The 24,439-nt window shown below is 41.4% G+C and overlaps 2 protein-coding genes across 2 annotated transcripts; both read right to left on the reverse strand.

Moving 5' to 3' along the window:
- Window positions 1–1,110: 1,110 nt before the first annotated feature.
- psat1 (phosphoserine aminotransferase 1) lies at window positions 1,111–14,662 on the reverse strand. The gene is made up of 9 exons (XM_033619001.2): window positions 14,484–14,662; window positions 10,662–10,722; window positions 9,950–10,019; window positions 7,012–7,217; window positions 5,364–5,536; window positions 4,970–5,139; window positions 3,975–4,103; window positions 1,730–1,867; window positions 1,111–1,540 (listed from the first exon to the last, which is right to left on the reverse strand). The coding sequence occupies exons 1-9, from the start codon at window positions 14,538–14,540 to the stop codon at window positions 1,438–1,440; spliced, it is 1,107 nt and encodes a 368-aa protein (XP_033474892.1). The 5' UTR covers window positions 14,541–14,662; the 3' UTR covers window positions 1,111–1,437.
- Window positions 14,663–18,705: 4,043 nt separating this feature from the next.
- kiss1rb (KISS1 receptor b) lies at window positions 18,706–24,160 on the reverse strand. The gene is made up of 6 exons (XM_033620148.2): window positions 23,941–24,160; window positions 21,948–22,072; window positions 21,498–21,633; window positions 19,464–19,702; window positions 19,225–19,377; window positions 18,706–19,074 (listed from the first exon to the last, which is right to left on the reverse strand). The coding sequence occupies exons 1-6, from the start codon at window positions 24,158–24,160 to the stop codon at window positions 18,838–18,840; spliced, it is 1,110 nt and encodes a 369-aa protein (XP_033476039.2). The 3' UTR covers window positions 18,706–18,837.
- Between the last annotated feature and the right edge of the window lie 279 nt (window positions 24,161–24,439).

Genomic DNA, 24,439 nt, shown 5'->3' on the forward strand with positions numbered 1-24,439 from the left:
GGTTATTATAGTTCACTAGAGCTGAACATTTTAGTTAACTGAAATGAAAATAAAAAGTAGACTTTAGGAAAAAAGTAAAGTATTGGAAACAATATTGTGCACTTACAAAAGTGACTGAAATAAAATATCTAAGTTTTAGCGTTTGTCAATTTGTTCACATCTGTTAGAACAACAAGCATGATGAAGCACTGATGCACACGGGATGTCTACATGACTGTGAGCACACTGCTGAGGCTCTGTGGCGGTATTCCTGCCTGCATATCCACACTTGGAAAGCCGACCGCCATCCACTCTGTGCAATACACTGACCGCGGATAAGTACCTCACACAACCCTACCTCAAAACATCCAACCTGTCCCCTTGAGTGTAGAGCCACTCAGCGGATTGTTGGCAAGCTTTCCCCAAAACATATGTAGTGTGGCACGAGTGAAGAAGGCAAGTGACTCAATTAAAAAGTGCGTTGTTTATTGTAATACCTATTCTGAACTTCTTAGACAAATACCCCCATCAAAACTAATACTGACACTGAGTAAACATTTTTAAATAATAAAAACTAAACTGAATCAAGCAGCCTTTCTCTGAAAACTAACTGAAACTAAACTGAATTATAAAACAAAATAAGAAACAAAATGAAAATAAAAACTACAGAATAAAGCGAATAAACAAGGCTACGAGATGAGTAGTTTCGTCAGAAAATGGCAGTATAGGCCAGTGGTTCTTAAATGGTGTGCTGTGAGACTTTGTGATAACCACACATTATTACAAAATTCAACTGGGCCAATACAAAAAGTTATGAATGAATGTGAGTTAAATGTCTGCTACATCAGAAATTACTTGGCGAAAGCATTTCTATATCCCGTTTATTGTTTAAACTCTTTTTCTACTGCTGTAAAAACTACCTCAGGGCAAATGTGAAAACTTTTTTGTGCAGTTCAGGAAGTTTTATCGAATTTTGCCGCTTCCATGCAGCTTTTTTAACGCAATACTTCAAAATCCACATAAAATACTTTCATGGAAACATGATGCCGACTGATATTGGTTTTAAATGGTTTTAAATGATGTAGTTTATAATGTGATTTATAGTAAAAGGCACTCAAGACAAAAAAAATATGCTGCGAAACTTACTTTACTGGAATGTAAATATATTTTCAACAAGTAACAAGACTTACCTACAGTATGTACATTAAAGCACTGTTAGTCAACAAATTAATTAAAATAGTAATTCTAAGAAACACACATGTATTTTAAGACATTACTGGCAGCAGTAGTGGTTAAAGCTGATTAGGAACAATGACCAGGTTTTACAAAATCTGTGCCTAATGGTGCACCTTCAGGATCCACCATGGACCTCAGCTAGAAGTACCAGAGTTTTATTTTAAGTACTGGAGTAGTAAAATGCCACTGTGTGAGATCAGCTGACTGAGAGACTGGCCTGTTTTATTGGTGCTCTTTCAGGAACTCTTTCATATAGGTGGCCAGGGTCTCAGTGTCCTCCAGTGTTACAGCGTTGTACAGAGAGGCACGAATTCCTCCAACTGACCTGCAGGGGGAGACAGAACGTCTTGTCTGAGGTCTACACACAGAAAGGTAAAGTTAACATCTAACTTATGTCGAACTTCATCTAACCTTACATATGAAAAAAAGACATCAGTAATGTCTTCAGTAACCTACAAAATCTAGCAATAAAGCCAGTATTAATGCAATGACAGGAGGCATGTGTCTGACTAACCTGTGTCCTTTCAGAGATATCATTCCACGTTCGACCGCACCAGCCAGAAATTCTTTTTCCAAGGCTTCGTCTCCTTCTTTCTTCCCCACACGAAAAGGTACGTTCATACGGCTGCGACAATTCACATCTACGGGACACCTAGACAGGTGGACACAGTGGTAAGTAGTTAGAAGTTTAAATTTTCACTTCATTAGTTACATTTATTTATTTATTTAACCTTTATTTAACTAGGAAGTCCCATGAGATTGAAAATCTCTTTTACAAAAGAGACCTGGCCGAGGTAGCGCCATTCAGAGCACATTTAAAAAGCAACGAATACAACATGTAATATAAAAAACAAAAAACAAGCACACATCTCTGTCACCACATTCTTTCTGATGCCCTTAAATTCATAAATGGATATAAGTGTTTCTCATGTTAGATCTTTTTGGAGATTGTTCCATGCCCATGGTGCAGAGTAGGAGAATGTGGTTTGCCCCAGATCTGTTTAACCCCAGGGTACATTCAAAAGCAACCACCAGTGAGAGCATAGCTGGTAACTACCAGGGCTGACACACAGGGCGGAGCAGAGGTAGGTCGGAAGTTTGACCAATATTGCTTTATAGATAAAAAAATAAACCAGTGCTGTTGTCTGCGAGTGGTCAGTGATGTCCAGCCCACTATGCAGTGATGAGAAAGTGACTTTGCATTTGTAATAAAACATAGAGATGCATTATATACTGAATCAAGGCTACGTACGCTTTAAGTATCTAGGTGTACAACTGGATAATAAGTTGGACTGCTCCCTAAACACAGACACTCACAGACACTGAAGATGTTCGAGGCCATCATGAACAACCCAGATCATCCACTCCACAACACCTTGATGGACCAAAAAAAACTGTGGTGGACGGCTCCTCTCTCTTCGATGCAGGACAGAGAGATACAGAAGATCCTATATACCAACAGCCATCAGGCTTTATAATTCTTTGACATGTAATAGATGAGCTGACAGATAATTGAATTTCCCCTTGGGGATGAATAAAATTATTCTCAATCTTATTCTTATTATTAATCACAGAGAGAAAAGTAGCTTCCATTCATTGTATACTAAATGACCTCAAGTTTGGTCAAGTAGCCAAACTAAAAAAGTGGTACACTTATAATGAGTTTGTATTCCATGTGTATGCATTACATAAGTTGTAGTGACATTCCCTCTGAATATCAAAAAAGCCACTAATGAGCTGTAGGCACATAATTAATCTAGCTATAATCTAGATATAATCTATCTTAAAACTTAAAATACACTCAGTTACATGGTACAAAAACGATGTGCTCCCATGCTTAATGCAGCTCTCTGCTCAACTAAACTGCACATGACGTAAATTAAAAAATAAAGGGAGCGTCCTTATCTAATTTCAACATACATGCATTTTAGTTCTTTTACATTTTTATACAGTATTTATGTTTTATACAATATCTGGATATGCATTTTGTATTACATTAAAATTAAGTTAAATTCACATGTTGTGACTCTTGAAGGTATTTTCTTAGGGTTGTTTTATTTTCCCTTTAGTTATCAGGGCTCAACAGTAATGGTTGCCAGGTTACCATTGGCAACCATTGAGAAATCGTGGCCCAGTTCTCGGCCTTTGGTTGCCATCAGTGGCCCAGCACAGCAAACAACAAAACATGCAACCCACAATAAAAACATTTTTTAAAATTGTTGCATGAGTGATATTTAAAAATTTAAGTAACAGAACCAGACTATGTCACATGTAACAACTCTTGTGTTGGTAAGTTTATTCAAGTGTGCACAGGCATCTATTTTAGAGACGCTGGTGGAGGAGATGAAGTTGTTTGGGTGTGGTGTGATAACAATCACAAATCAATGTGCAAATTGATTTCACAAACAAAGAACCAGATGAACCTGAACTAAAAATAAACAGGGAGGTGAAGCATCGCAGCGTCTTTGAGCTGGATGGAAAGTGATACTGTAAAGCATTTATATAATACACCTCATTAAGTGACACACAAAGGTCATATAGTTTGTATAACTGCATAGTGTCTTAATTACTCAAACATAGGCAAACATATTTTCAATTTCGAACTGGTTCCAGCCTCACAACCACTTTTGATATTTAGCATTGAGCCCTGATTATGTTACGAGAGAGAGCTCTTATTTTGAAGGCAACTTGCCAGGGGCCAAAATACACAGCAAAAACACCAAGACAATGTCAGCACTTTGAAGTATTGTGATACTCACTCATAGAAGCCATTAGAGCCGTTGATGATGTCATAGATCATGGAGGACTTCTGCTTGTTGAGCCTCTCCATGGCAGCGCTGCCGCCGTTGTTCTTGATCCACTCCAGAACCAGACCCATGATGTAGATACTGAACCCACAAAATTAAATAATGAATGATGTTTTACATAATTGTGAACTGTTTTTTAATATCCGTGAAAGGAATTGTTCAATGTTTTGGAAAATACACTTATTTGCTTTCTTGCAGAGAGTTAGATGAGAAAATTGAATCATGTGTGTATGTTACATATAAAGCAGCAGCCGGTTAGCTTAGCTTAGCTTAGCATACAGTAAAGCCTGGAAACAGCTAGCCTGGGTCTGTCCAAAGGTACTCTCACTGTTTGAAATGCTATCTCATTTGTTTCCTCCATCCAAAAATCAAAATATAAAAACAAGTTGTGGTTTTACAGGGTGCTGCTCTGAAATCTTGTCCTCTCTGAAGTTGCCAGGCAACCACTGGAGACCCCAGGAAGTAACAAGTCACAGCCCAGAAACAGTTTGGCACACAAACCCGAAAAAAACAACATCACTGACATATGATGAGTTAATTAGTGAGCTTTAGATGTGCCGCTGATTTTTTAGCTTTGGACTGAGCCAGTAGCTGTTTCCAGTCGTTATGCTAAGCTAAGCTAACCAGCTGCTGGTTGTAGCTTCATATTTACAAGACAAACATGAGAGTGGTATCAATGTTCTCATCCAACTCTCTGCAAGAAAACAAATGAGCACATTTCCCGTAATGCTGAAATATGCCTTTAAACTTGTGTGGTGAAAAAAGCAGCCAGTAATTCCAGGAGACACAGAAATGAGTAAAAAGTTCAGCTTGGTTTTTCTAAAAATGTGACACATGTACATTTTACAAATGCATTTTTCTCAGCTGACATACAGACTATACAGATAATTCTCAATCTGTAGGAAACATGGAAGGTTCTAAGGACAAAAGCAGAGGTGAGTCTGTACCTGAAACACGGCGGCGTGTTGTAAAGTGAGTTATTTTCAGCCTGCACCTTGTAGTCCAGGACAATGGGACACTCTTTGAGCGCGTGGCCTATCAAGTCCTCTCGCACGATGACCACAGTAACCCCGGCACAGCCCACGTTCTTCTGAGCTCCGGCATAAATCAGCCCGAACTACAGAATGCAAGAAATATGACTTTATTAATCCATGCCATTGACTTGTGGCACAAAAACTGCTTAATTTGTATCTAAGTCAAATATGGGTGCTACTCCCTTATCACTTAGGGATAATAAATGTTTTCCTGACATGTGATATGAATAATATGGAAATCTGGGGGACAAGGAGCACAAAAGCAAAAGGGGTTAAACATTTTATTCAGTATCATTCTTGTCTTCACCTTCGATACATCCACAGGTCGAGACAGGAAGTTGGAGGACATGTCGCTGACGAGGACCACCCCGTTTGTTTCAGGTGTGAAGTTGTACTCCACGCCGTGGACCGTCTCGTTGCAGCAGTAGTACACGTAGGAGGCTGAGGGGTTCAGGGTCCAGCTGCTGGGGTCGGGGATTTCTGAAGGGAGCAAAGACAGAACATTGTTAAACAAGAGCTACATAGTTAAACCGGTTTCTTTGGTGATTTGTAAAGCCTTCTTTTGGAGGTATTTTGTCTCCAGTGGCCAGAGTGACACAAAGAGTGTCAATGTTCTAACAAATAATTTCCCTGATGCTTACATGAAGTTTAAACTTAGACTAGTCGACTAGTCTAAACGTAAGAGATCACTCAGAAAACAGTCAAAGTGAGCACAATCAAAAAAGTATTGTGTATATTTTAAGAGCCATTTGAAATCGTTAAACACATATTTCGATAACAAAATTCTATTTCAAATGCCACTGAGATGTGTGGCGCTTTGCACCGTGCATTATCCTAAAAAACATGACAACAAGTCAATAAATACAAGCTAAGAAATAAGATTTACAGTGTATTTAACTTCCTGACTCATCTCCATTTTAAAAACACACACTCACAGGTTAAGTCTCTCATGCATGAGTATGCACGCAAATCGACACACACACATGTTGAGGCTTCTCAGGATCTTCCATGTGCCCAAAAGCACGTCTCTTTCAGCCTGGAGAGAAGACATTGAGCCAGTGCGAGTGTGTGTAAGGCTCAGACCTACTTTCCACGTTGAACGTCTGCTGACAGCTCAATGGTTCCATCCATTGAGTCTGAGAGCGCATGTGTGTGTTTGTTCTTGGCTTTGTGAGTGAAAAGAAAGAGCGAGGCAGCTGATGACGATCAGAGCCGCTGCTGAGTCTCACATCCAGATCCAACCTGCTCCAGTTTTCCTCCAAACTAAGTTTAACCAACTAGTATTTCTGGTGACAAGTAGCGAGGGATAGCAACATTTAATGGACTAGTGGACTGACTGCAACCACCCCTAGCAAACACCAGATGTGCCTCATGACTTTCTGTCTGAAGAGCCACATGTTCAGACAAAAATGCAGGTTGAAAAGACTGAAGAAACAAGCCATTCAGAGCACAGAAGGCTCAATATATTTTGATTTTGTATCATGTTTCTTTTAATCCATATTGTTAATGAAAGTAATTTACATTTAATTCCAAAAACACTGTAAAACTGCCTCCAGACATTAGAATAAACAAGAACCCCACTGAAAACCCCAAATCAGACACAACCATGTGGAAAAGGCTGCTCGCATACCAGAGTCTTTTATTGGTCATCTGCTCTATTGTTTATTACCTAACAGCCTGGGCACATGGCCAGGTTCTGCACAGGGACTGTCCTCATATAGCAGGACCGTCAATAACCAACTCATAAGAGCTGAAACTATTTTTTGATGTGGTGATTAAAATTTTATTTAAAAAACGAAAGAAGAAATTAGGAACTTGCTAAACCTCCACTTTGGGACTAAACCTTGTCACTGGTACATGCTTGCTACTTAAAAGTTTTTGTTTGTGGCAGTTGTGGCAAAAGAAAATTATTATTAGTCTGCCTCTGCATTAACACAACATGCACACACACTTACTGGTGTAACTGTCCAGCTTTGGGTGGACAATGTTGACTTTGCCGTATTTCGCCGCCTCTTGTGCTGCTTTTGCCGACCACGTGCCGGTCACCAGGTAATCTGCGCACCTGTCCTCTTTAAGACCAATCAGGTTGAGGGGGACAGCGCTGAACTGTCCAGTCCCACCGCCCTGCAGGAACATCACCTTGTAGTTGTCTGGGATGTTTCTGTGAGGGCAAAGGTTTCTGTGTTAAAACAGTGTAGAGACGTTACGCTGATCCTACCTTCAACAGACACAGTATATCCGTATCTGACACACTGGTGTGGATGAAATGTCACAATTAAAACAGCTGCATCTTCGTTTCGCTATAGTTTATCTTTATGGTGTGTCAATGTAAATGGTAAAATAACTGTTAGAATAAACCAGGGGTTGGCAACCTGCAGCTCTGGAGCCACATGCGGCTCTTTAGCCCCTCTCCAGTGGCTTCCTGAGGCTTTGACCAAAAATGAGGCCACATGAAAACAATTCACATCCATTTTTTAACATTTTAATTTTCAAATGTCATTGTTGTTGGCCAAACACATGGTTTGTAAAGTGACAAACTTCTTGAAAGTTTGCAAAGACTGGAGCATGTTTCAACTCCTCCTGATGAATCTGACGTTAGCCCATTTAAGCCCACCGGCAACAATAGTTGCCAAAGTGTATGCTTGTCATTTTCCACTTATAAATACATTTGTAAATACTATACATGTTTTGTATATCAATGATATGTGAGTAGACACCTTAGAAAATCATATTAAGAAAAAAAATTAAGTTTCCACATACTTCCTGTCACATGGCGTTGTTGGGTTCCTGACCCATCTTACTGAGGGCATGGCGACCACAAACCCCCACAAGTAATGGTGATTTTCATATTATAATAATATTTTTTTTGTTGACATATATATATATATCTACTTAATCATGAAAGTCTCTAGAATCATCCAAACAACAGGAATATTGCACTGGATGTATAGTTTTTTCTGTATGCAATCATTTGTCCAAGCGGCAACTATTGTTGCCGGTGGGCACATACCTTATCAGTAGATAATAATGTTAGCTAACATTACCGACATTACAAAGGGCTAATATTTGGTAACAATACAGTTTTTGATAGTGTTAGCTTTAACATTTGGTAACCAACATTACTAGTGTTTGGTAGCTAGCGCTAGCTAACTACCTAGCTAACTAACTAGCTAGCTGCCAATGTTAGCACTGACTGTGTTGCACTGTGTAGTAGATTAGAAGGACTGAATGATGTCAAATACAGGGAGAACATCTTTAACACTATTGTACATGAACAGGGATACAGAATTGGAATTGTTTGGTAAAAAATATCCATTTCAAATTGCGTTAATTTCACAAAATGGTGGCCCCCAGTGGCTATGGGAACAAACTCTTTCGTGTTTTCCACAGAGATAAACCAGGAAGATTAGAGAGGTATACTTTGGCAGAGGTTTTGGACATCCTTGATGCAGATGATCCCTCTGCAAAAATCACAAGCATTTCAGTTGTGCCAGAGTCTGAGAATAATGCCCGCGAAACAGACTGTGACAGCGATTTTTCTGATGATGATGATGTGACCTGTGATCCCAAACGCCTACCATCTAGGCTGCTCAAAGGAGACTGCTTTGTGTCTGATGGTGACATGCAACTACCCATCATTGATGATGGACAAGAACCTGAGTAGCTATGTTTCCATCCAAAAGTGATTCGAATCATTGGGAAATGCGCATTAAAAGAAATACGAATCCTGTGTGTTTCCATTAAATGTACGGACTTTGGTGAAAACTACGAACTCACACGAGTTTTCCGCAGAACCGAAAACAAAACAAGTCTCGCATTGTTCTTCTTCTACGTTTTCTGGTGGTTGGCAACCAGCTTGTAAATGCATTACCGCCTTATTAAGGCTAGAAGTGTTCTTATTTTGTCCTCCGTCTACACAAGTCTTGTGTTGTTGTTTTCTGCAATGTTTTTGCCTTGTGAGTGAACCAGAATCACCGGAAGCAGTTGGGGTGAAACTGCGCTACGTCAGACTTAATTCAAACATAACTGTTTCCATCCCCCGTTTTGTGAATCAACATTTTTTTCTTATCAACCAAAACCCGGCTATAGCGAGTGTATTTCAGTTTGTGCGAATCAGGGGATTTTCATTCGAATTTTGGCGTTTCCAAGTTTTTTGATGACAAAATTTATTAATTAAATTGTTCTCATACTTGTTTTAAATAATAAAAGTCTTTCTCAATAAAGACAGCTGAATTACATGTTGTTTTTTGTGCTCTAATTCACTTTTCACCATTAGAGGGGTAGATACAAGGTATGTGCCCACCGGCAACTATAGTTGCCGAACATTCAAATGAGATTTTCTAGAACAGAGAGCACGAAACGGAGGAAATAACTTTAGAACATGTTCATATGGGACTCAGTTAACATAATTATATGCATAAAAACATTGAGAAAAATTTGGGCACAAATGGGTTAATAACTGTGGTGAAACACACCTCCTTCACAAGCAAACACAAGCCAACCCCCCCTTGAACCATTCTGGCACTCATCAGCAGTCTGAGACATAAACAATGTCAGCAAAAAGGGCCAGGACTTGGAGGAAGATGAAAGGGAATGTGCAGATGATAATTGATGTGGCAATAGTATCATCTCCATCATTCTACTTGTCTATAAATCATAATTCACTCGACATTCTTCTGTATGTCTGGGTGTGCAGGTTTTTTTGTCCCTGCTATATGGTGACGATCAAATAAAAAGACGTCGCCCCAGAAGTCCTGCGTAGAATGGGGCCATCTGTTTCCATGACATGTATATTGTGAGAAAATATTTGACACCCTTGTTTGGAAGGACAGTGGAGTGAAGCAGGAGGACAAAACAGTTGTAGTCATGTGAAACAACAAAAGCAGCACTTACAACAACTCTCGCAGGAGACCCTCCGTCTTGTTGAGGATTTTGCCGAAGTCTCCTGATCGGTGACTCATCTCTGGTTTGAACAGAATCACAAACATTTGAATTTAATCTCACCATCACTGGCATTTACTCACCTTTCAGCACATTTCAGTTATATCTGATTAACACATTTAACGCTGACGCACATCTGTAGGACAGATTCCAGTGAGGAAGCAGCGTTCAGTTGTGATGGCTGATAACAGTGTTGATGTGCTGCCTTGATTAGATCAATGAAGTTATCATGAATCTGACACAGTTTTACAGGGTGTCAGAAATATGTGAAGTAAATATCTTCCAAGGTCACTGTCTTTTTATGAAGCATTCCTCCTCTGTGGTTGAACAGGAAACAAAAAATGTTGGGGCATACCTATTTGATTTGGTAAATTCAGACAGCTGAAGCCTCATATTAGCTGCAGATAAACTTTGGATCAACAATGTTGCACACAGCAAGGACTGTGTGGATGTTGTCCCTGATCACTTCCATTAAAAGCACATTATGAAGGGATCTCTTAATGTCCAGTATTCATGAAAAGAAGGAATGATTATTACTAATGATATACTTGAGTTAATGCGTTAAGAACTTTCGTAACATGTATACGTACTGATCATGTCTGGAATAAAGTAGTTTCGTCTCATTATAACTTAAAAACTTTAACTCATCAGTAGTTCTACTCACCAAGAACGCTAATACCAAGGCCGCTGTAGCTGAGGAGCTCCTTCTGTGCTTGTAGCAGCACCTGCAATATAAAGCACAGCTTAAAAGTATTTCTCCACAACTTAAAGAGGCAGTTCACCCTAAAATCAATTCTACATATTTTCCCTTTTACTTGTAGTGTTGTTTATCAGTCTAGATTGCTCTGGTGTGAGCTGCCAAGTGTTGGAGATATCAGCTGTAGAGATGTGTGCCCTCTCTCTAATATAATGGAACTAGATGGCACTCGGCTTGTGGTGCTCAAAGAGCTAAAAAAATACATTAAAAAATAAACAGCAATGGCTACGGTTACATGATGGCTTCTCTTTCAGAATGAAATAAATCTGAATTAAATCATTCGGAATTAAAGTTTTTCCAGGTAGTTTACATGGGAAATATTCATTCCGAATGAGGGTTTACACAGGAGATCAGTTTAATCGCCTTTATTTGGGACTGTGCAAGGTTTGGGGCAGGGAAGGTTTCTGATTGGATAGGGGGCGGGGTGGATGTTACGCGTTTACGTTTATCGGAAGAAAACACTGTAGTCCTCGCTCTGGATAACAAGATGCTTGACGATGCCGTTCTTAGTGCCTTTTTCGGCCGTGTTTTGCTCATATTCTTGAAGCAGCAGTACGACAACAACCTTGTTCTTCTAATGCTTCATCTGTTGAGGAGGAGAAGGGAGGTAAAAGAGCGTGCTGTGGTGAATGGCAACCGGTGAGTGCAACGAGTCCGACTGCTCTATCTCAGCCCATTGCTATGCTGCCCATTGCTATGTGCGATATATACGTCAACGCACCAGAAGGGCAAGGGAACGAGCATGCGCAGAAAGACCAGAATGAACTTAAAAAGGAATGAGTGTATACATGCACACAAAATTCTTTCATTCAGAATGACAAACGGAATAAACCACTGTCCATGTAAACGTACTGAATGTCTCTTTCCAGAAATCATGACCTGGTAACTGAAGATAATCCATGTACCCACTGAGGTCGGCCGATCAGCTGCGGTTTGTGGTCCCAAAAAGCCGCTTGAAAACGAGAGGTGACCAAGCCTTCTCGGTAGTTGCCCCTAGGCTATGGAATGACCTGCCTGCCCATGTCAAAATGGCCCCACTGTAGAATCTTTTAAGTCCCGCCTCAAGACCCACTTGTTTTCCTTTGCATTTGATTCTGGTTGACGAGTAGACCAACCTGTCTCGGTGTCTTTTTATCCCTTGAGCTTGCTGTACAGTCTGTATCGCTTCTGTATCTATGATCTGTATATTTCGTATGTGTATTTCTGTATAGTCCCATGTGGATATTCTGTATATTCTTATTCTTATGTATATTCTTATGTGGATTTCTGTATATTTCTGTATATGCTTATGTGTATTTTTGTGCAGCACTTTGGTAACTTCGTGTTTTTGAAATGTGCTATATAAATAAAATGGAGTGGACTGGACTGGTGCACAGTTTCATGTAGGAACTATTTTCTTGCTACCGAACTACACCCACCAACCGTATCACCATGCAGAAGGAGGCAGACATGGCTCACCTAGCACCACTGAGCTAGCTAACATTACAGCTCAGCCGAGGAGGACACCATTAATGCTTACATCTGCAACTTTACGAGCACAGGCCTCTTGTCCATGAGTATGCATGCACGCTTCCTTCTTTGCAGTGATAGTTGGTGGGTGTAGCTCGGTGGAGAGAAAATAGTTTCTACTTAAAACAGCTCACAACAAGGTCTGTGGATTATCTTGAGTAACCAGGTCATGATTTCTGCAAAGAGACATTGCTGTTGCTAATGTCTTTGCAGGGCTGTTTCAAGACACTCTGGGGGCCCTAGGCAAGAGGCACCTCAAAAACAGCATCAATAAGTGATTAACATAGGGGGGATCAAAATAAAATAAATAAATAAAATAAAAATCAACCAGCCACTCTCCTCCCCTGACAAGTAAAGAACAGTCCCTTCATAAGTAAAGAACAGTCCCTAAAGTGCGCTGAGGTTTGTGGACCGTTACCTGCCACAAAGAGAGAAATGTGAACGGCTCGTTTCTCCTCTGACACATCACACCTGTGTGCTGCCACGGCTCGGCTGTTCAGGTATTTCTGGGCAGCCATGAAATCAACAAAGAGGAAATTATTGGACCTGGAGCCAGACTTCCCCGTCGCCAGTAAGCCTTATCTTGCGGCGTATTTGACAGGGATACGGCGTCTGTGACCCCCGTTCAACCCACAACTGGCAGGATTCGCCTTTCGTTTCTGCTGCTGGTTGAAATCTGTACTTGCATAGCGTGCAGAATGATTTGTTTTGCTTGCGCAAGAGGGTGAGTGTCCATGCGCTACACTCACCCTCTTGCGATTGGACTTTGAACTTATCCCACAGTAGTGGTACCGTGAGGTACCGTAGTACTATGGTACTCCAACAATGCTAGCGCGAGCGGCAACCAATCATGCAGGACATGGTCTCAATTTGCATGATGCATGAAAAGAGACAGAAATGCTGTGCAGTCCCGCACAGTGCGGGACGTCTGGTCACCCTATTTAGCCACTCGCAAGCAGCAGCTAGTAGGGGGCCCATTAGGGGGGATTCCAACATGTTGTCGTTGTTGCAGTGTCTATAGGGGTTCCATCATATTGTCATTGATATGGACCAATGTCAGCCGTCTCTGGGGGCCCCCTTCCAGCTCGGGGCCCCAGGCAATTGCCTAGTTTGCCTGTCCGGTTGCGACGGCCCTGTGTCTTTGAGCACCACAAGCCAAGTGCAATCTAGGTCCATTATATTTAAGAGAAGGCAAACATCTCTACAGCTGATATCTCCAACTCTCTGCAATATACACCAAAACTATCTAGACTGATAAACAGCAACAGGTAAGAAGAAAAATGAGTATTTTTGATTTGGGGGTGAACTGTCTCTTTAAAACTGTATCAGACATGATGATGATCTGTAAAGTTACATTAGATAAAAGTCAAGTCAAGTCCAAAACTAAGAGGCAAACTAAAGGAGATGAAGTGTTTGGTCTTTGTCAGTAACCAAAGTGGTGTAATGACACATTAGGTCTGACAGTCTGGCACAGTATGGGCCATCGGGGACATTTTAATATCACTGTAAATTAGTGTTTAATGCTTTATCCAAATAAAGGCAATTCAGATTGTTATTTGGTGTGTTAAAAGATTTGAGATGTCCATTGTGCATTGCTGTACATTTTTCTAAATTTTTGTTTGTTTCGGTGATCTGTTGTTATTGGTGTTGTTTTCAATGGTACTTTGATTACCAAAGAGTCTCAGCAGTTCATAACCTCAGAAACTATGCTTAATGGAAAGGACCAAACATACGTGACTTCACAGACCCGAATATAGCTGAGTTTAGTAGAAGCCTACCAAACTCAAATACACACTGAGACTGTGTAAATGTTTGTTTTCCCCTAAAACATGTTTGATAAGTGCTTTGATTTATTTCTCTGACACGTTAGGATGTTTTTGTGCCATCTAGAGGTTTGGTCTGCTGCTGCCAGGGCGGCACAAAGGAGCAGGTTTCCACATGAATGAATGAGGCTGATGCAACTCAACACTCAGTTTTCAGCCGGAGCGGAAACAAACAAGCGGCAAAGCGACAGCAGCCACAATCATTATGTCACATAACTGCCTGCGCGTCTCTGACATCAGCAGGGCTCAACACTGCCGACAGATTTACAGTCAGTATGTAAATGCAGAGTGTTAAATGTTGCATTAAATAACACAGTCAGCTCGTCTGTTACAGCTTGTTCTCGCATTATTATCGTTACACAAGCAAAGTGATGCAGATCTGAGGGTCTGGACTCACGGATTGGGGCAGTTTAGCAGGTCCGGCTCCAAAGTTGATGGTTTGTTTCTGCTCCATGGTGTCAGAGAGATTTCCTGGATGTTTGATACGGCGGTGTGGATGGTTGTCTCCTCTCAGACGCGGCCGTGCTTCTGCTCTCCTCCTGTGCTCTGCGGCGTGGATGCCAATTATCTGGCGAGTGTGAAATGTTGCGTTCAAGTGCGCCTCGTAAACTCGTGTTGTCGGCTCACAAGATGGACTTCACAAGTCATTTTTGGTTTCTAACCTCTCCTGCTCAATATTTTCACTTTTAATTTTTCTCCGGTATTTTTTTATACATGTATGTGCAAATAAATAAACTTACTACATTACAAGAAAAAAAACTTTAATCATAGATAAGTTAGACATGGTGCACATATTCTGAGATACTGTGACATAGGAGTATTTTTTTTTTTTTTTTTTACAGAAATGTAAATAAGAAAACAAACAGAACTGAAACAAATCTTAAGCCTAATTTATATGTTTCATTGTTTGTTATTAAAAACACATCAGCAATGACAGATTAGAGGAGCTACAGTAACAACACACTACAGACCAGTGATACGCAACAAGCGGCCCCTGGGCCAAATCTGGCCCGCCACAGGGTGCTGGGTGGCCCCCCACCAATTTTCTAATTCACAATAAAAAAAGAGGAGTCCTATTGAGAATTTTTTCATACTGTTAATGTAAAGTAAGGTGCCAGGGTGCATAAAAAGCATAAAAAATAGAACTTGTTAACCAAAAAAGTTCCAGGAGAGGATCCCTTGGACCCCAGACAGAAGTTAGCCATGAATTCAGGCTAAGTCCCAAATGTCCTCAAATCCTAGAGGCATCCCAGTACACCTGGCCTGTGAGCGAATTTGCAAATCTTAGGGCTGTTTCATAGTCGACGCATGCAACGCATGCAACGCAAGCAAGCAACGCAAGCGATGCGAGCAGCGCACTTCCTTTCATAGTCAACACCTTGGATGCAAGTGATGCGGGCGACACTTGAAATGCAATACATCGCTCGTGCAATAGGGGGTAGCAGAGTCACCAGTACATTACGGCTATCTAGTACTGCTGTAGCTAGCTAGTACTGCTATTTCACTAGAGTGCAGGGCACTAGAACTGTCATATAAATGGGGGTGTGCCCATACGAGTTCGCAAAGTTTTTCCTCCTCGCCCGCCATATTTCATACCTGCTTCTCCTGTGAATAAAAAAGTGGTTAATTTCAAGTACGTCGCTTGCATTATCACCCCCGCTGGGAACGCATGGTATTACACACGTCGCTGCGTCGCGTATCAAAAAAACGGACAACACATTTTGAGATGCAAGTACGCATCATGGCGGCCAGTGTGTCTTGATGCGTCCCAATGTGTTTGCATCTGCATGCCTTTGCGTTGACTATAAAACGGCCCTTAGGATGGCGAAGGAATAGCCCGCCTTACTCTGCCTATGACCGGCTTACTCTAACCTTAATCACTCCCACTACTACTACCTAAACCTAACCAATCCAACCAGTGAAAACAACAAATACTAGCCAGACATAGGGAGAGAAGGGCAGGTCATTCCTTCACCATTTTAGGCTTTGCAAATTTGCAGTGTGTGTGGGGCTTTTGTAACTGCCCCTGGTCACCTGTCATTTTGCAAAAATGGACCCCAGGCAAAGCAACGTGAGCATCCCTGCTATAGACAGGATCATCAGATTTATTGGCCAAGTATGTTAGAGTTTGGGCCTCTATCAAACAATGGCTAAAAGACAGACACCAATAGGTCACAAAAGAGGCCAAATAAACCACATGCTACACAGGTCAGAACATCTGCACTAACCTGTTGGGGAGTCACAAGGCTTAAACTGCTGTCAGGCTGATAAATCTGACTTATGATAGTAGTCAGGTGACCATAGAGAGCCTAAATAGAAACAGTATTCTTTTTTTCTAGCTGCAGTCATCCCTAATGTTCATACTGACCATTAAAAGATCACTTTCCAGTGACAGTGATGGGGGACAAAATCAAGCTATTCCAAAGTTCATCAGCAAATTTAGAGTATATGAGTCTACAATGTTGAGCTGCAATGGAAAATCACAATAATTTTGAAATATACCTCCATGATTTATCTAATTCACAGTGTTCAAGCCCTTTAATTGCTTCAGATAAACTTTGGATTACACTCTTGTCTAAAATGAGACCTGTGGATTTTGTCCAATAAAGGGTTAATTACCAGCATAATCATGAGTAATTATTACAGCAGGAAAAACCTGTTTCATTGTTCATGTTGGCACCTGACTGCTGTTTCAACAAACACTGTGAACCTGTCCTTTAATCCTGTTCTATCCAGGTGATAATCAAGGCTAGTGCCGGGGCTGTGGCGTTGTGATTTATTCCTGCATGTGCACTCTGTGGAAATCTTTTTTTTTTTCGGCATCACCTGAAGGCAGCACAAGCACCCAAATTCCTCGCCAGGCTTTCTATTGGCTGGTGTCACATGTGTGTCCGGTAGACGGCTGTCATTGGTGGATTTCGATTTAGATGTGGACTGATTGGCTCCAATGTCACGCCACAAAAATGTGAGCGCGCGCCAGACACGCACGAGTCAGACAGACAGAGGTTTAACTGTTACCAAACATCATTATAAAGCGTTAAGATCACAGTAAATGTGGTGTCATGAAAGAGTGTTTAATAAACTGCAACCCCCAAGAAAAACTATTTTAAAAATATGTGCATGTTGTTTACAGTCTCCCATTGTTGAAATGAAAACAAGATCCCTCCTACAAGTAATGCAGGAATTTGGACATTTCAAAATCAGTGCTGCTGTGAAGATACAGGTTGTGTCTTTAGGTTCGGGGGAGAGAAGGGATCTCTGGGTAATCACAGAGGCTCTGAGAGGAGCAGGAAAATACCATGTGTTTGAGGGAACTAAACAAAACTACAATAAGTGAAACCACACTATTGACATAATTTCATTTTTTTCATTTTTTTTTTTTTTGAAAAAGTTCATATATATTCTAGTGTACAAGTGAAACACTGCATCCTATTGCACACATTACCATCATGTACAAGTGATAATAATCTTTCCAAGGTGAAGAAAATACAAAACAAAAGTGATACGAATAAAAAATAAGCATATACATATACCTACACCAACGTATACACTTAAACACACATATACCTGTGTGCATGCAGACATGTACACATGGCTGCAAATACACACACTCCCACACTCACAATAAGTCTATCAACTGTCAGGAAAGGCCATTCTGTAAGTTTTCAGACGAGATTTAAAGATGTGAACAGAGTCAGCTGATGTGATGCTCGGTGGGAGGTTGTTCCAAAGACATGGAGCAAGACCTGAAAAGGCTCCATCACCCTTTGTCTTTAATCTGGACTCTGGAACAGTTAGAAGACCCAGACTTGTAGACCAGAGGGGCCTGTTTGGACTTGTATGTGCTTAAAGGCACTTTAAAATGGAGTCTAAAAGAGACTGGAAGCTAAAATAGGTGTGATGTGTGAGGATCATTTTGTTTTTGCCAAATGGTCAAGGACAAATGACCTGTATAAGCGTGCAGACTCTCAGACACAAAGCATGTTTTAGGGATTTAGAGGAAAAGGAACTGTATCCAGCTGTTGTGCATGTTTCTCTCAACATGCACAAGCAGACAGACAAACACAACCTGAGCATACACAACTGAATTCAGAAAGAAATTGCATGAAACAGTAAAAAGGGGTCGTGTATGCATGCTATTCCTCTTTTTACAAGCCGTCTGTCCACACAGGATGCTGCTGCTACAGATGTTAAATTGATTTAAGGAACATGACCTGATACAAGAAACAGGTGACGATACGTTGAGCTTTGAAATCGTTAACAGAACAAGGGTGATGCTGATTTACCAAAAGATAGAAAAATTGATTTAAATACGTTTTTTAGTCTCCTCATTTGATGTGACTGCATCATGTCTAATACACAAACGATGATCATGTCATACTTTTGAGTTAGGGTACTGGCACTTTTCTGGTCCAGTTCAGGCACTGCTGACATCCTGTAAACTGATTGCATGAGTTCAGCTAAATGAGAAAAGTATGACTAAGACAGTTGTGGTTCAGAGGCTTGTGAGGGTCACGAGAGGCTCCTGATTGGTTTGTACTTTTAAAGAAGTCACATGACAGAGAGTGCTCTCACAGTGTGTCACTTACTGGTGTTCTTACTTTCTATTTTGAGCCTGCATTGTGCCAGATTGGTGTGTATGTATGTGTGTGTGTGTGTGTGTACATGCACATGCACACTGCTGCTCTCATCTCCAGAACAAACCATAAATAAACAATGAGCGCACAGTGTCCGAATGCCCAGCGTGGCCTTTAGGACCCAGATGAAAGAAAGTGCATCTCTGCTTCTCCTTTGGGTGCCTGACGATCCATCTCTCTCGCGTCCTCTGCGTTCATGTTTCCCACCCTGACTCTCCCCCTCGTGCGCCACAGAAACACGGCGGGGAAGGCGTGCTTGAAGGCCTTCCTGAAGTTGTTGCCCATGAAGGCGTAAACGAAAGGGTTGACGGAGGAGTTGGAGTAAGACATGCAGTGACCCCAAATCTTCAGCTGAAAAAGATGAAGCGGACTTAGATGAAAGGGATCGATCATCGGAGTCAGAGTTTTTGAAGCGAGAGCTGTCACCACAGTCCTGTCATACACTATCAGTGCACAGATGCTACCTAGCTACAGCATCAAACACTATGGAGAGTAAATCACCTTGTATAGAATGTAACTGCGGAAGCCAAAAGCTTGCAGGAGGATGCAGACCTGGATGGGGCCCCAGCAGATGAGGAACAGGGCCACCATTACTACCACCATCCTGGAGACTCGCGCCCGCACTGATGCTGCTCGCTCTGCTTGAGCCTGAAGCTGGAATTAAGGAGCTTTAAATACATTCTGTTCTCTGTGGATTTAATAATAGTAAGATAAAACAGCAACTCCATGATTCCTCTTACCTGGTAGCTGCTGTCGATGGGATTCACACTGGACTGCCCCATGCGCTTGAGCATGAAGGCGTAACAGGCGGTGATAGTGAGCAGGGGCAGCAGGTAGACGGCCAGGAAGCTGTAGATGATGAAGGCTCTCTGGAGGCAGGCCGAGGGGAAGACCTCGCTGCAGTACGTCTGAGGGCCGAACCAGTATCCTGCCTCCAGGCGCTGGTACACAGCTACAGGGATCGACAGAAGTAAGGAGCCTGGAGAGGACAGAGGACATGAGTGTGTGACTCGGAGCATGATGTTCATAATGAGTTTATTGCCACTAAATGCTGGCTACAAAACAAAAAACAGAGCATGTGGACAGCAACTGGAAAATCCCCAATTGTAAAGTGTAATTCAGGGAGCAAGCGCATCACTGTAGGCCACACAGGTTCAGGGCGCGCAACATCATCCACTTTCACCAAGCAGTCCCACACAAGCCCTTCTTCACTTTCCCTCATGCATACTATGCTTAGCAATTTTGTGAGTTACCACTTTCACTACTTTTCACGAGACTTATGAAGACTTGGGTCTCGTTGAAACTGTTCCTTATGCTGTTGCCATGAACCTTTATCCCTTTATACGGCCCTAGTCCTCAGCCATATGTTGTTGTGTTTTTGTCATGGTGGCTGTTGTGACGACCCTCCTCCCATACGCTAGATGGCTCTCTTGCTGGTTCTTGTCTGCTGTGTTGCAGGAGCTGAGAGGAGGGTCTATGGCTGACTGAGCCACACCTGGGCCCGGTGTGTGCTCCAGTATAAATAGTCGTCAGTCTTGATCTCTGTTGGCCTACGGACAGCTCTGGCTTTTCTCTTTTGTTTCCCACACACACACACACACACACCCCCGCTGCCACATACCCAGTACCCACACATGCACCTCATCACTGATTTCTGATGATACACGTTGTATTGTTTGATTAAACTTGTGTTTTTGCAAATAAATTATCATTTTTGTCAGCCAGCTTGTTTGTTTCCCGTTGTCATAGCTTTTGAGCAGGGCTGTGACACCATTCTATCGCATTTCCACATTAAACTGCAGAGTTGTCCACCAAAATTAATAACTTTATGCACTAGCATTGATGACAGAACTTTAATTCCTGCGACACTCACAAGGTGCCACCAGTTGTCAAGCAACCACAAGCTTTCTACTACAAGTCGTTTTTCCTCACCTGATAGACGCTTGTCATGGTGGCCGCAGTTTGACACAGTAGCCGAGTAGTGTATTAAATGTAAGCTATTGACTGTGAGAGTGCTGAAATGGGCTGTGGATGATTAAAATATGATGCATTCAGGACCTGCACGAGGTGATTCTGAGGACCGCCATTGGCCCATGGGACGCACTTTGAGCAACTATGCATTGAGGAGATATTAAACTTAAACAAGCATAAGTAAAAAGGAAAGTTTCTGTGATTGGCAGGTATCTCTGCCTATCACACTGAGCTATGGTGGCTCCTGCTTGCATGTACAAGCTACATCCATGCTCTATTCTGTTGCCAAGACTTGAATTAAATGACGCCAGACAATCAACAGGACAGTGACAAGGACTAAACCTAAATTCAAAGCTTCAATATGTTCTTTACGTCTTTCTTTTTCTGTACAGTTTCTATTTTAACTGCAACAAAGGCCAAAAAAGCCAGTGTTTTCTAAAGCTCTCATTGCAGAAGGGCTTATGAATACAGAAGCCATCGAAAAAACACAAAAACGCGAATGGCCCTGTCTAAAGCCAGTGTTTGGTTTGTCCATTCTGGAATACTGTAGAAACATTGTAGAATCCATAGATACACACTTGGTCCCTGTATAGATATAAACAGCTCATTGTAAGGTAACAAAAACACAACAGTTTTTATTTTCAGCAGATTATACACTAAAGAAAATATCCTTATTATATTATATTCCATTCCTGCTAATATGTCCCCCTAAATCCTACACACTGGACCTTTAATGCAGTGACTAACTAATATCAAAGTGAGGGGGTTTGAAAGGTAAACAGAAGCTTGTGCGTGTGTGATACCTATCCAGATAGACACAGAGACGGCCAGAGCCATGCGTGGAGTGCGGTGTCGCAGTGACTGCAGAGGATATACGGTCACGTAGCAGCGGTCCACACTCATGGCTGACAGAGTGATACATGTTGCCTGAGCAGTTACCTGAAACATGAAGAAGACAAGGAAGCTTTGACTCTGTTTGACACCTCATACTTTTCATTTTCATTTTCACTTTTGTCTTCTCTGGTACATTTTCAAGTTATTGGGGTTTTTTTGCACTATTTGAGAAGCTGTACATATAAAACTGTCTATTCTGCACATAATATCATTAATGCTACTACGTCTTGTGGGCATTTTTAAATTATTATTGCAGCACTATATCATTGAGTTTCAGTCACCATGCCATGACAGTACTCGCACCATGGTCTCCAGCAGTTTCGGACCTGTGTAATTGTGTGTTTATGTGTGTATCTCACTTGTTGAAGGTAGTTCACCAGTCGGCACATAAACTCTCCAAAGATCCAGCTGGGCAGTGGGTACAGTGTGGCAGTGAAGGGCACGCAGCAGACCAGAAACAAGATGTCAGTCGTCGCCAGGTTTACTGGAAGAGAGCAAAGAAGTGATTCCTCAACACAGAAATGTAATTCAAGACATGTTGAGGTGAGATGCATTCAAAGTGTCCAAAACACCATAAATGACAGCATTAATACCAACAGCACATTTAGATGCTGAGGTTTTGCCTTTCAGAATTTCCCAACTAACCTGTGTTGACACTTTCAGCATGGTCCATCCATTCATAATTTTAAAGGTTTTAATCCTAAATGCAGTTTTATTTTTATACTAGTTACAAGCCACTGTTACTGACATTTACCAACATTATTGGATTACCTGGTGAAATAAAGTAAACTATTTAAGAGGACAGGAGCAACTAGAGCAGCAGTGTTGATGATTTTAATGAGTATTGATAAAGGTTGTGTAAAACTTAATACAACTTTTTACCTAATGCAATATTAAGCTCCATGCGTAAAAACTGACTCAGATCTGCAGTAAGAAGTAGGTTCATTAAAATATACTCCAACTACTGCAAGTAGTCCTAAGGTTTCTACCATCTTTTTCCCCGTTAATGGTTTTTTGGGGAGGGAGTTTTTCCTTATCCGCTGTGAGGGTCCAAACGACAGAGGGATGTCGTATGCTGTAAAGCCCGCTGAGGCAAACTGTGATTTGTGATATTGGCTTTTATAAATACAGTTGAATTGAATTGAATTGAATTACTGTATTATATTTTAAAAGGGGATGTATGTGATGATGGTAATGTTACATGACAGAACTGTTAAATTAAGAACACGTCGAGGCTAAAAGGCCACCAAGTGCATTAAAGTTTAGTGTGTACTTGCAGATTTGTCCATTCTGAGCTACTGTAGAAACACCATGGAAAAGGGCCAGGTAACAAAAACACAACAACTCTTATTTGCAGGTGATTATACACTAATGAAAACAAAGTTATTAATATCATATCCCATTCCTGTCGATAGATGCCCTTAAATCCTACACACTGGATATTTAACAAATACTCAAAAAAGTACATGTACACAAAAACAACAGTAATAATAATACATGTAATTTGTTGCTCCGAACCCTTTGTCCTCATTTTGTTTGTGTCAAGGACACACATGCATGTGGGTGACATGATACACAGTCCTACCGATGGTGTCACACTGTTCCTTTTATCAACATGTGGCCGTAAGCTGCCAAAGATAAGCTGCAATGTGCCAGCAAAGGCAGGGAAGAGAAGGACTGCTGTAGGTAAACATGGATGTAAACAGTTAGGGATTCAAAATATTTAAAAATCAGTTTTGCAAATGTGTCATGAGGAAGAAAATGCACTCAACACATTTATTTAAAAAATACAAATAATGTGTTTTCGTGGCTCACACTGGATGCAGACATAACTGTTGCTCGTTGACAAGAAAACCCCACATGGCAGCTTTAAACTGATTTATTCTGTCCTGCAGAGAGAGTCCTCTCATCTGTTCTCCCTTTGGGCTTTGCAAAGTAACAATTTCATTTGAGATTTCCTGCATGTGCTCTATAACTCCTGTGTGGGGGAATCCTACTTCCGATATTTCTTTCACTGGACACGCTGAAAAAACTACTGAAAACTGGTTAACTGGGAACTGGCCCACTGTAGGGTGTCCGCTAAGAACTTCACCACAGATGTTTAGTCATATACAGATTAATAACAAGTTGACTATGATGTTGTATGTGGTTCTGAAATGTAAGCAACTTATAAACAATGTAAAGGCCTATATTAATAGGCATCAGTATGATTACACATTACACAGGCCAAAGACTCCCTAGGCAAAAGATAGACGTGTTACCACTAACATCATCACAGAGATTCTATGTTGTAGCCACCAGCATAGAGGATACCAAAAAACAGCTGGTCTTACTGCACTTCAGAAACGTTACCTATGTAAAAGTTGGTGACAGTCTTCATCTGCTGGTGCTTGGTGACCACATGGATGACCAGCGAGTTCCCGACGAGGCCGACCAGCATGATGAGGCCGAAGAAAGTGGGGACCAGCCAGGCGTCGACCAGCACCGGTGGCCCTTGGCCCTCCAGTGCTGCTGACATGTTGCACACAGACCCACAGTCTGGACTGTGATTGGCTGTAGGTTCCTGTACCATCTTCACAAATCAGAGCCAAAAATATTTTATGGTCCATGAGGAACATATTTAAAATGGTAGTATGTCAGCTAATGTTTCTGCAGTGTCTGTCTCTCTCACAACATTTAAATGTAACACAAAAAATGACAACATCTAAGTAAATAAGCTTTTTTCTGTATAAGCATCTCTTACCTGTGCTGTATCTGTTTGCTCCAGCAGTGTTCCTCTCTCTGCTCTGTAAAGCAAGCTTTAGTCCTGTGTCGATCAGTGATGGGCTGCTGTTCTGTTCTCTGCAGGTCT

The sequence above is a fragment of the Epinephelus lanceolatus genome, chromosome 9 (assembly GCF_041903045.1).
Source record: "Epinephelus lanceolatus isolate andai-2023 chromosome 9, ASM4190304v1, whole genome shotgun sequence".
NCBI classification, from domain to species: Eukaryota; Metazoa; Chordata; class Actinopteri; order Perciformes; family Serranidae; genus Epinephelus; species Epinephelus lanceolatus.

Coding starts and splice junctions, on each gene's coding strand:
- psat1 (XM_033619001.2), bottom strand. CDS start 14,540: ATGGAGCAGAAACAAACCATCAACTTTGGAGCCGGACCTGCTAAACTG. Junction 1,868..3,974: donor GGCTCTAATGGCTTCTATGA/GTGAGTATCACA, acceptor CCACCTGTCTAG/GTGTCCCGTAGATGTGAATT. Junction 1,541..1,729: donor ATATCTCTGAAAGGACACAG/GTTAGTCAGACA, acceptor CTCCCCCTGCAG/GTCAGTTGGAGGAATTCGTG.
- kiss1rb (XM_033620148.2), bottom strand. CDS start 24,160: ATGGTACAGGAACCTACAGCCAATCACAGTCCAGACTGTGGGTCTGTG. Junction 22,073..23,940: donor TGTCACCAACTTTTACATAG/GTAACGTTTCTG, acceptor GCTCTCTTCCAG/TAAACCTGGCGACGACTGAC. Junction 19,075..19,224: donor GCAGTTACATTCTATACAAG/GTGATTTACTCT, acceptor CATCTTTTTCAG/CTGAAGATTTGGGGTCACTG.